The 13,045-nt window shown below is 43.7% G+C and overlaps 1 protein-coding gene across 1 annotated transcript in view; it reads right to left on the bottom strand.

Moving 5' to 3' along the window:
- The window catches only part of DCAF12 (DDB1 and CUL4 associated factor 12), a 40,663-nt gene extending 31,049 nt beyond the window's left edge, over window positions 1–9,614 (bottom strand). Inside the window, exons 1-2 of the mRNA XM_065878891.1 lie at window positions 9,249–9,614; window positions 7,907–8,161 (exon numbers count right to left, since the gene is read on the bottom strand). Of these exons, the coding sequence (XP_065734963.1) occupies window positions 7,907–8,161; window positions 9,249–9,326 (333 nt within the window). The 5' untranslated portion in view covers window positions 9,327–9,614. The remainder of the gene's footprint in view (window positions 1–7,906; window positions 8,162–9,248) is intronic.
- Between the last annotated feature and the right edge of the window lie 3,431 nt (window positions 9,615–13,045).

Below are 13,045 nucleotides of genomic sequence, written 5' to 3'. Positions count from 1 at the left end.
TATTCTTTATATCTGTGAGTCAGTTTCTGTTTTGTATATACATTCATTTTATTTTTTAGATTCCACATATAAGTGATAACATACAGTATTTGTCTTTCTCTAACTTATTACACTAAGCATAATACCCTCCAGGTCCACCCATGTTGTCACAAATGGCAAAATTTCATTTTTTATAGTTGAGGAGTATTCCATTGTTGTGCGCAAGTGTATGTATATATATGTATGTATGTGTGTGTATATCTCACATCTTATCTGTTCATCTGTTGTTAAGACATTTAGGTTGCGTCCATATCTTGGCAATTGTAAATAATGCTGCTATGAACATTAGGGTGCACGTTATCTTTTTGAATTAAGAGTTTTTGCTTTCTTTTTCTTTGGATATATACCCAGGAGTGGAACTGCTGGATCATATAGTAGTTTTACTTTTAGTTTTTTGAGGAACCTCCATGCTGTTTTCCATAGTGGCTGCACCAATTTACATTCCCACCAACAGCATACAAGGGGTCTCTTTTCTCCACACCCTCACCAACATTTGTTGTTTGTGGTCTTTTTGATAAAAGCCATTCTCACAAGTGTGACGTGATACCTCACTGTGGTTTTGATTTGCACTTCTCTGATGACTAGGGATATTGAGCATTTTTTCACGTGCCTGTTGGTCATGTGTATGTCTTCTTTGAAAAAATGTCTATTCAGGCCTTCTGCCCAATTTTTTTTTTTAATAAGTAAATTTATTTATTTATTTTATTTATTTTGTTTTTGGCTGCGCTGGATCTTCATTGCTGTGCGCAGGCTTTCTCTAGTTGTGGCGACCGGGGGCTACTCTTCATTGCAGTGCACGGGCTTCTCATTGTGGTGGCTTCTCTTGTGGAGCACGAGCTCCAGGTGTGCAGGCTTCACTAGTTGTGGCTTGTGGGCTCTAGAGTGCAGGCTCAGTAGTTGTGGTGTATGGGCTTAGCTACTCTGTGGCATGTGGGATCTTCCCCACCCAGGGCTTGAACCCGTGTCCCCTGCATTGGCTGGCGGATTCTTAACCACTGTGCCACCAGAGAAGCCCCCTGCCCAATTTTTTTTTTTTTTTGCGGTACGCGGGCCTCTCACTGTCGTGGCTTCTCCCGTTGCGGAGCACAGGCTCCGGACGTGCAGGCTCAGCGGCCATGGCTCACGGGCCCAGCCGCTCCACGGCATGTGGGATCTTCCCGGACCGCGGCACGAACCCGTGTCCCCTGCATTGGCAGGCAGACTCTCAACCACTGCACCACCAGGGAAGCCCCTGCCCAATTTTTAATCAGGTTGTTTGTTCTTCTGATATTGAGCTGTATAAACTGTTTACATATTGGGGGGTATTAACCCCTTACTGTTTATATCACTTGCAAATATTTTCTAATTCAGTATGTTGTCTTCTCATTTTGTGGATGCTTTCCTTTGCTGTGCAAAAGCTTTTAATTGGGTCCCATTTGCTTATTATGCTTTTTTTCTTTTCCCTTAGGAGATATACCCAAAAAATACTGCTATGATTTATGTCAGAGTTTTCTGCCTATATTTTCTTCTAGGTGTTTTATGGTTTCCAGTCTTAAACTTAGGACTTTAATCCATTTTGAGTTTATTTTTGTATACGGTATGAGAAAATGTTCTAATGTCACTCTTTTACAAGTAGCTGTCCAGTTTTCCCAGCACCAATTTTCATTGAAGAGACTGTCTTTTGTCCATTGTATATTCTTGTCTCTCTTGCTATAGATTAACTGATCATAAGTACATGGGTCACACCCTAACATTCTTGACCATTAATTCCCTCACATACAGAGGGTGACTAAAGTCTGCAACACACTACATGAAACAGGATTCCTGGAGCCCATACCTGCGTGAATCCAAGCAAGACCTTCTCAAGATGAAGACAAGTCAGAAAAGGGCAGCCAACTCTAGCACCATCACATATAAGGGGCATAAACTTATTCCTACTGCTCCTCTTCCAAAAGCCTTATAACATCAATTAACCTGACATAGTACTTTAGACTTTTTGAAGCATTTACACAATGATTTTCAATCTACACACATTTCTGCACATGTGCCCAGCAGAATGAACTTGCCAAGATAGCAATTCTATCACTTCCACATCTAAAATCTTCCTCTCAAAAGAGCCAAATATTCTCAAAATAAGATAAAAACTAATTCTGGGATAACTGTGAACATTTCTTACTAGACAAAGAATAACCATATGTCATTTAAAAAACTAAAACCTAATTAGCAGGTTAATATCCTAACTACAAAATATAGAAGGATCATACAGATAAGAATGCTGTTTACAAAGGATTAATCTCTAAAATATATAAACAGCGTACGCAGCTCAATATTAAAAAAACAAACAACCCTGTCAAAAACTGGGCAGAGGGCTTCCCTGGTGGCACAGGAGTTAAGAATCTGCCTGCCAATACAGGGGACATGGGTTTCAGGCCTGGTCCAGGAAGATCTCACATGCCGTGGAGCAACTAAGCCCATGCACCACAACTACTAAGCCTGCACTCTATAGAGCCCTCAAGCCACAACTACTGAAGCCCGAGTGCCTTGAGCCTGTGCTCCACAACAAGAGAAGGCACCACAACGAGAAGCCCGCACACCACAATGAAGAGTAGCCCCTGCTCGCCGCAACTAGAGAAAGCCGGAGCACAGCAACGGAGACCCAACACAGCCAAAAATTAAAATAAATTTATATTAAAAAAAAAGGGCAGAAGACTTAAACAGACATTTCTCCAAAGAAGACATACAGATGGCCAACAAATACATGAAAAGCTGCTCGAGACATCACTAATTATTAGAGAAATGCAAATCAAAACTACAATGAGGTATCACCTCACACCTGTTAGAATGGGCATCATCAGAAAATCTACAAACAATAAAAGCTGGAGAGGGTGTGGAGAAAAGGGAACCCTCTTGCACTGTTGGTGGGAATGTAAATTGATACAGCCACTATGGAGAACTGTATGGAGGTTCCTTAAAGAACTAAAAATAGAATTACCATATGACCCAGCAATCCCACCACTGGCCATATACCCAGAGAAAACCGTAATAATTCAAAAAGACACATGCACCCACTATTGCATGCACACACACACATGCAATAGTTCATTGCAGCACTATTTACGAGAGCCAGCTCATGGAAGCAACCTAAATGCCCATCGATGGACGAATGGATAAAAAAGATGTGGTATATATATACAATGGAATATTACTCAGCCATAAAAAGGAACGAAATTGGGTCATTTGTAGAGACGTGGATGGACCTAGAGACTGTCATACAGAGTAAAGTAAGTCAGAAAGAGAAAAACAATTATGGTATATTAACGCATATATGTGGAACCTAGAAAAATGGTACAGGTGAACTGGTTTGCAAGGCAGAAATAGAGACACAGATGTAGAGAACAATCATATGGACAGCAAGGGGGGAAAGTGGGGTGGGGTGGGGTGGGGGGGATGTGCTGAGATGAGTTGGGAGATTGGGATTGACATGTATACACCAATATGTATAAAGTAGAGAACTAATAAGAACCTGCTGTATAAAAAATAAAATAAAATTAAAAAAAAAAAAAGAAGAATGCTGTTAACCTGAGATGTACACTTGGCCAAACCCAAGGAATTCTGCAAGCATTTTAAAGCATTTTCTAAAGGGCTGTAACCCCATTGGGAACATAAAATAGTAACACGAGGAGGAATGAATACAAAATCCAGTCAGAAAAAAACTCCCACATTTTTCCTTTGTTTGTTTCCATGTGTCTCAAATTGAGTTTCATATTCTGCTTTTATGATTTCAGGAGTTTGAATATGTAAACTCAAGTTTATAATATTATAGCTATTTTCTCAACCCTGGTAACTACTATTCCACCCCACCCCCAAAATTAAGCTTCTCCAAGTGCTTCTTCCTCTCATCTGGCAGCAAATTGCAGCCCAAGCCTCATCTTGTCTGCTTCATTGTGATCCACCAAGCCTACCTGTGAAGTCAGCAGTATACTTCTGACCATTACTTTGGGAGTTGGTGAGAAAGATAAAAGCAGCTCTGGCAACAGGAGTTAGCCTGGTACTATCACTTAGGCTTTGGGGTCTTGCTGAAAATAATTCCACAGGAGATTTTCCTGTGAAAATCCTATGTACTTAAGCCTTTCCCCAAATCACCCTTGCAAATCCTTTCTACCACTCTCTTACTGAGTGGCTTCATGGTTCCCTGCGGTGGAGGTTCACCCTAGCTGCAAGGAGCAATTTTATCTATTATAGGTGAGTGAGTCCCTGAAAGTCAAAATATGGGAAATAAGAGTTCATGTCTAAAATTAAAAATCTCAAACTCTGCACACATTATCACTCTACCTATCACCATCCTTCCCAAACCAACCCCTCTCAAAATATCCAATTTCTTGAATTGTTTTTGGTACTCTCCTGGTTTTCCTCTGACCTCCCTACTCCCCCTGTAGCAGATCTTCCTGCACCATAAATGTAGGTGTTCTCCAAGGTTCTGTTCTTAACCCCCCTGTCAATATCAATGGTTCTTACCCATTTTTGGCTCACAATATTCCCTCCGAAAATGTAATGAAATCTATGGACTGCTCCCCTACACCACCCTCCCACATCATGCTCAGAAAATATACATCTAATGATATTTTTGCAATTTTAGGGAAGGTTTATGGAACCCAAGAGTGACTTCTCTACCCTCTCTCCATGGTAATAGAACAATTTTAATAATCCCTTATACATATGTGAATCCTAAACCACTAACTTCAATCTTTACCCCCTCTCAAACTTCAACTGATTGAAAGCACAAAACTAAACATTTTCTCTTCAAATGTTTTTTTGTTTCAAACGTTTTTCTGGCAAGCTTCTCTTATTTAGCTTTTCTGTATGGCTCTGTACATAACCTGAGTTTGTAACACTAAAGCGGGAAAATATACCTACCCATCCTGGTTCCCAAACCCACATTTCAATTAAGGTTATACTACCTCTCCTTCTTTAAGTAATTTAGTAAAAATATGAGTGTTGTAATGTTGTTAATGATTAAAACATAGGCTGGGGAATTCCCTGGCAGTTCAGTGGTTAGGACTCCGAGCTTCCAATGCAGGGGGCGTGGGTTCGATCCCCGGTCGGGGAACTAACATCCTGCAAGCTGTGTGGTGCGGCAAAAAAAAAAAAAAAAAAAAAAAAGCAAAAAACATAAGCTAGCAATCTTATTCCTGTGCTTATTAGGCCCAGGGAATTCAGAGAGGTTGAATGGACTGCCCCTAGTTTCAGTGTTAGCCCATAGCACAGGGAAATTCCCACCCCACCAATCAAGCTACAGAATAATTTACAAAACCTCTACTGCTTTTTTCACAGATGACCCACTGCCTCAGCAAATGTTTCTATATTATAGCCCCAAGTCAGTTAACTTGGAAATGGCCTAACTTTTTTTAGCATGTTAGTTAACGCTAACAGTTAAACGCTTAAACGCTCATGAATACCCACAGCAGCCAAGAGAAAAAGCACTTCTAACCCGCAGATACATATTAAAAGATTATTTTAGAATATAAACAGTTGTAGTATACCTTTCCTACTGAATACATTTAAATCATTTCACTGATGGTAAAATTTCAATACATCAAAACTTAATTTACTATTGAGAATCCAACATCAACTCCTCCCTCCCCAAACTCTTCAGATATTATCCAAAGATAGTGCTAACTATTTAAGTAATTTTCCTTTTAAACTGAGGGAAGTCCCAGGGAGTGCCAAGAGCATTGGAAAAGGCTTTTGATTCATTATCACCACTACTATTTCTGAACAAGTAAGATACTGCTAACTTGAAATATTTCCCAAGATGTATACAGCTACCTTCTCAGCACTTGCATTTTACAGATGGGAAAACAAAGGCACAGATAAGAGAATCATTTGCCAAATATTACAAAGTTCAGAGAAGAACACTGTTCCTGGTTCCCAATTTTGGTTCTGAAAGCTAAGCAAAGAAAAACACTAATTATAAAAAGAAAAGAAAGCAAGACTCCACTTAAACTCTTTAAGTCATGAGGAAACAGGAAGACAGAAAGAGGCACATATCAAGAGTAGGTTAAATTACTACTCAACATTATTCTCACCTTCAAAAGAGGGTAAATAAATTCAAGAAGCAGGAGATTATGATGATTAATTCAGTTTAAAATTCAGCAACATTTGCTGGGGCAAAACACTATGATGGTTTGTATGGTTATGGGGTGTGAAATGAATTCCTCTAAATGGAAGACTCTTTCTAATCCAAGTGACAACGATGACAGTTCTCTTAAACGAAGAGTAGTGACCTGAGAGACTAGGAAAAGGAAGTTTTGTAGGAGCTTGCCACCACTATTTACTTTTGAAAGCCTTCTTTATAACAAGCAACCTTCAACAAAAGAGGAAATGAAAGCTTGGCCTCAACCCCCGTGGTATTATATCGTTCCTTAAAACTCATGTTTAAACCTTTACCTATGTCCTTTATAAATAAATACTTCTCCTAGTACTTAAGACTTTCTTGATCTAGAGCCATCTTCTCTTTCAATTAATCCAAGATGTGTTTCTGTCCAGGGTAAATTCACCCAGCCATTATGACATTTCTTGTCTGTTCACCCAGGGTGAGGTGAAAACAGAGAGCAGCTGGACCTACATCTGATCTTTTCTCATGTGTTAATCAAAATCACTTCCCAGGGCTTCCCTGGTGGTGCAGTGGTTAAGAATCCGCCTGCCAATACAGGGGACACGGGTTCAAGCCCTGGTCCGGGAAGATCCCACATGGCACAGAGCAACTAATTCCGTGAGCCACAACTACTGAGCCCATGTGCCACAACTACTGAAGCCCACGTGCCTACAGCCCGTGCTCCGCAACTAGAGAAGCCACCGCAATGAGAAGCCTGCGCACCACAATGAAAGAGTAGCCCCTGCTCGCCGCAACTAGAGAAAGCCTGCGCACAGCAACAAAGACCCAAAACAGCCATAAATAAATAAATAAATAAATTTACTTAAAAAAAAAAAGAATCACTTCCCACCTGTAGGCCCTGTTTTTTCTCACTTGCCATTCCTCTGACATCATGCTATTTATGCTCTTCTGTTCTAATCATATCCACAATATCCAATCATGGATTGATATTTTATCCATGCCTTTAATTGTTCTGGTTAAATTTACTGATAAAATTTCCCCTTCATTCACTTATAACTATCTTCTAAGTCATTCTACGTAAAAATACTCTCCTACTCATGTCATATTCAATTTTTCTTGCTACTGAATTCTTTTCAGAAGGCTACTTAGCAAAGACCAAACATTTATTGGGTTGGCCAAAACGTTTGTTCGGGTCTTTCATAAAATCTTATGGAAAAACCCAAATGAACGTTTTGGCCAACCCAATACATCCTGAAATATACCACCGAACATACTTCCCTGCCCTTTCTTATAGGAAATACATCTTTAGATTCTATCCCCTAAAAAGAGAGTGTTTGTCTTATTCCTATCTTTAGCCAAGTACGAGTTTAAATACTTCTACATATGCCCTTAGCCTAGCAGACAACACCTAGGTTTTCACTATCCTGTATCCTGAATGATGCCCAGACCATCATTCTTTCCTCTGAGGCCTCTGACTTAAAAGACAACATAAAAAGGGGGGGAAAAAAAAATCAAGAAGCAGTGGCATATCCATATGGCAAGAGGCCTAAAGAAACAGACTCCTCTGAAGATTTACCAGAAAAGAAATGTGGAAGTGGGAAAAGGAATAGAAAAGGGAAGAAGTCATGAACAGATATGAGGGAATGGAAAGGAGAATAAGGCAATCTCCTCCCCCAAAGAACTAATGGGGAAAACCAGCAGTGAGAGATTCTAGGACATGTGGAGCCATATATCCAGAACTAGGAGATAGTTCACATCCACCCAGAAACTTACCGTGTTGCATTTTGTGCCACACACCACTTGCCTATGATTCAGCCACTGAGATGCAAACACTTTATTAAGTGTCCCCAAGTGAAACTCTCTCTCCTTCAGGAGGCTGGGAAGTTGCTGTGCTGCATAACCATGCAACACTCGAGAGTAGTTGGTTTCATTCTGTAGCCTGACTTCTCGGTTCTTCAGGTAGTACACTAAGGATCTCTTCACTGGGGGGAGTCTTTTCCTTTTGTGAAGTGAGTGATCCCAGCCAAACTGTGGAAAGCAAAATTAGAAATCACTGCTTTGGCTACCTTTGTCAGAATAAGGGATCCTACTGTATTAGAGAAATCACTAAGAACTCATCCTGCAGGATTTACATACAACAGAAATACAAATACAATGGAACAGGAAAGTCAATCTAGAAGTCCAGTTTAACTCTTCCAACATTGAAAAGATGCTGCTCATAGTGATACCTATGGAAAACAAGAGCTGAAAAGGAAAGGAATGTAAGCAGAAAAGAGTATGAAAGGTTTACTAAGGCCTTTTATAAGTGAAGAATTCAGGTACCTTAAAGTTATCCTTGATAGAGAAGGGAGTGAAGGGCCGAGAGATTAACATACAGACCTCGGCTGCATCTCTAATGGGCCCCCTTCTCCCTCTCAGCCTGTACTCCCCGCGAAGCATGGACGGTGCAACCCAAGGAGCCCAACTGGGGTCCCAGGTCTTTCAGGGTTGCCCTATCAGTGGCCGCCTTCCTGTCACCAGGTCTGCGCTCCAAGCAGTTACAGAATTCCAAAAATCAAACACCAACGGGGTGGGAGGCACGGGAAATCTGAGTCTGAAGGGACCCAGAGAGCAGGACAGGAGTGATACCTGGAACCTGCTGTTTTATCTAGGGGTCCAAGTGCCAAAAGGCCCAGCTCAGAGCTTGGGTATCCAAAGGGAGGCTCATTCCTATATGAGAGACGCAATCATTTCCCCTTCCCCGGGCCACAGGAAGGCGGACTTCACTGTCTCTCCCGTTATTTTACGGGAGGTTTTGTTCCCGATTCTCCTCGACCTCGGTTTACCTTCCTCAGAAACCCAGTTTGTTTTCTCCTCAAGCCCCGTTCCCGGCTGCAGGCCTCCCCGGAATATGTCTCGTTTTCACGTTCCCCTTTAGTTCCTCACCCCTGCTGCCTATCTGCTTTTCAGTGAACTCCTGCTGGCCCAGCCCGGATCCTATTGACCACGGCTCCGCTCTTCACCCGCCCCTCGTCCCCCCCAAGACCTTGGACCTCGTTCCGGTTCCCTGATTTGCGAACCCTATCCTCTGGGTGCCTCGGCCTTATCACCCGGGGCCCGGCCTCTCAGCCCTCACCTGTGGGCCCTGAGCGTCGCTCCCAGCTCCCGGCGAGGCGGGCGCTTTCCGCTTCCTGCTAACTGCTTTCCGGGCCATAGTGGGCAGCGCCGCCGCGGCCCCGCAGCCACATGGGGCGGGGGAAACGAGCGGGAGCAAGACGGCGGGTCATATACTGGGCCCCGGGGCCGCGCACCTTAGTGCGCCCGGTCCAGAAAATGGCCCGGACCCCGGGCGGCAGTAGAAAAACAGGGAGGCAGGGAGGGAGGGAGGACCGGGGCCGGGAAAGGGAAGGGGAAGGGGAAGGGGAGACAGGAACCCGAAGCTTTCCGACGACCAAGTCTGGAAAGGACGGCGAGCGGCTGGAACCAAAATACCCTCTCCCTTTCGCCCGCGCTCCGTCATCCTCGCGCAGCCGCACTTCGTAGCGCGTCGCCATGGAGATGCAGTGCGGACAGAAGGATTGGGTTTAGGGCTCGCTGTAGCGTTCGCGGCAGTTGCTCAGCGGCCTCCAGCCCTTTTTCAAGGGCCATTTGACTGCTGCTGGAGGTGGGCGACCTGGGGGCAAAGGAATCTGGGTTCTGGCCCCCGACCTCGGAGCCCCACCCTCCCATCCGCAGGCACCCGGAAGTGAGGGCGATTACCCTCGCTCGGGGAAGGAATCCCTCCCAACACGCCTTTACCCCACAGTCACCGCTGGTTATCTCAAACAAGCGCTTCACGTTTCCCCAAACCTATGAAACCGAGCCCTGGCGCCAAGGGCTGGACACTGTGAGAGGAGGCATTAACTTCCTTTTCCCAGCCAGTAAGGTGGTGTCCGACTCGAAATCCACGCTGGGCACAGTCAGCCCAGGTCCCCCCCAACACCAGACCCAGGGTCTCAGGCCACCCTCTCCCCACTCCTGGGGAGCTCTCAGGCTTCATTTTCCACTCAGTCTTCTCCCTCTGCTGGCCTCCTCCCTGCCCCGCCTGACCCTCTGTGCTGCCCTAATCGCAGCAGCCTCTTAGTTACCTCTTCCTTAGCTGCAGCGTGGTACCTCGCCTCCCTTTTAGAGTCCCGTGACCTGCCGGCCACACAGTCTTTTGTGCTCTATGAAATAGGCCTCCCTCCGTAATTTATGTTTCTACGTCTTCCATGCAGTCCTAAGGTGAGGACTAGAACAGGGGACTGCTACTGCCTGCCTCTTCCTTGGGGCCCAGGTTACGTCTCCATAGGGCAGATAGGGTGAAATTCTGAACCACAAAGAGGAGCCTTTAACTTGTCAGTCCAGTTAGGACTGTCATTGGTCACCAGACAAGGGGGCTTCTTCAGGATCACCCTTGCCTCCATTTTCAGAAGATTCTGTACGGATTTGTGTGCCAGCTCCCACCTTTCCTCAGGCAAAGAAATCCTTTGAGGAAGCAGGAAGCTCTTCCTTGGGGCTGACGGCCCTCAGGCTGTAGTGCCCAGTTACCCGCTGATCCCTTCAGGCTTCAAGCCTCATACCTCCAGGGAGCTCTGTTGGCCCATCTGAAGTTCCGCCTACGAGGAGATTTGGATTTGTTTTCCAAGTGGAGCCAAAGACCAGATTGAGACAGTGTCCTCCGCCATCCCAAGTCAGCACTGCCACTAACCCCTAATGCCACCTTGGGAAAGGCAGCTCCGTTTTACTAGGTCAGACCTATCCCTTCAGAGACATACACGCAGTGAGTGGGTCAGCAGTAGGTCAGCTTCCTTTTTTGAGCCTGTTGTTCCAATTCTGTCTTGCCTCACAATGCCCTGGATGACCTAGGACAAGAATCTGGAATTCCTTTGAGAATCTCTAGGTTTTTGTTGGGCTGCGCTTGGATCTTAGTCTCCTCTGCCAGTGTCACAGGCTGTAGGTTCATCCTCGAGGTTGGTGCACTTTCTTTTGACATCCCAGGAACTATCCCCGAATGCACCTTCCAGCAGAGCTCACCATTTCTGTGGAAATAAAATAGAATGAAGATTTATTTGAAAGTTTAAAAGTTTACAATTGTTTTTAAAAGACTGATAACATGAACTATTCGTGAGGAGGTAGAATGACTAGAACTCTTATATATTGCTAGTGGGTGTGTAAATTGGTACAAACAATTTGGAAGAAATCTATGGCAGTACCTACCAAAGCTAAACACATGTACCTTGTGATGGAGCAGTTCTACTTCTGGTTGTAAACCCAACAGAAATGAGTGTTTATGTCCACCAAAAGGCATTTACAAGAACATTCATAGCAACTTTATTCATAATAGCCCTAAACTGGAAATAGTTCAAATGTCAATCAATGGTAAGATAAACTGGGGTTCCCATGACCTCTTCAGGTGCGATAATTTGCCGTAATTGGTCATTGAACTCGGAAATAAATACTATTACTGGTTTATTATAAAGGATTTTAAAAAGGATGCAAATAAACAGCCAGATGAAGAGGTACATAGGGTGAGGTCTGGAAGGGTCCTGAGCATGGGAACTTCTGTCCCCATGGAGTTTGGGGTATGCTACTCTCATGGCACGTGGATATGTCCACCAACTTGGAAACTCTCCAAACCCTATAGTTTAGGGTTTATATGGAGGTTCCATTATATAGGCATGATTGATTAGATCATTAGCCATTTATTAACTCAATCCCCTGTCCCTCTCCCCTTCCTGGTGGTTGAGAGGGTGGGGCTGAAAGTTCCAATGCTCTAATCACAAGGTTGTTTCCCCTGGCAAATAGCCCCCATCCTAAAGTTACCTAGGGGCCCATCTTGAGTCACCCCATTAACATAAACTCAAGTATGGTTGAAAGGGACTTATTATGAATAATAAGAGCTGCTCCTCTAACCATTATCATTTGGGAAAAGAGTTTTAGGAGCTCTTGTGTCATGATCAAATGTATATATTTCTTATATCACAATATCACAGTAATAGAAGTCAGAATAGTCATTATTCTTGGTGGTTACTAGCTGGGAAGAGAACCCAAGGAGGCTTCTGGTGTGCTGGAAATTTCTATATCTTGACCTTGGTGGTGATTATACTAGTGTATACATATGTAAAATTTCATCAAGCTGTACATTTAAGATTTGTGCAGTTTATGTAAGTATACCTCAATATAAAGAAATAAACATTCTATGGGAATTCCCTGGTAGTTCGGTGGTTAGGACTCTGTGCTTCCACTGTAGGGGGCACAGGTTCGATCCCTAGTCGGGAAACTAAGATCCTACATGCCGCACTGAACGGCCAAAAAAAAAAGAAACAAACAAACAAACATTCTAGGGGCTTCCCTGGTGGCACAGTGGTTAAGAATCCGCCTGCCAATGCAAGGGACACAGGTTCGATCCCTGGTCTGGGAAGACCCCACATGCCATGGAGCAACTAAGCCCGTGCGCCACAACTACTGAGCCTGCGCTCTAGAGCCTGTGAGCCACAACTACTGAAGTCCGCACACCTAGAGTCGGTGCTCCACAACAATAGACGCCCCCGCAATTAGAAGCCTGCTCACCGCAACTAGAGAAAGCCCGCTCACAGCAATGAAGACCCAACGCAGCCAAAAATAAAATAAATTTTAAAAATAAATAAATTAATAAAAAAAATTAAACATTCTAAATTCTTTCACCTGGGTCCTTCCTCTGTACTTTATAAGAGACAATCAGGCTAGGAAGGGGAAAAATTTTAAAACCATACTGTAGGCTGAAATGAACCTGAGAGGACACTGAATTCATCACTTTGCCCTCAGCTCTACAAACAAAACAAAAATACTCTCCAGACATATGAAAACCTGGGAATCACCTTTATCTCTCCCAATTCCTTTTTTTAAAAATTTTTATTATTGTTATTTTAAAAT

This window comes from Phocoena phocoena, chromosome 6 (genome assembly GCF_963924675.1).
Source record: "Phocoena phocoena chromosome 6, mPhoPho1.1, whole genome shotgun sequence".
In the NCBI taxonomy this organism is placed as follows: Eukaryota; Metazoa; Chordata; class Mammalia; order Artiodactyla; family Phocoenidae; genus Phocoena; species Phocoena phocoena.
Note: the sequence above shows the minus strand (reverse complement) of the source record. Positions and strands in the feature narration are given on the sequence as shown.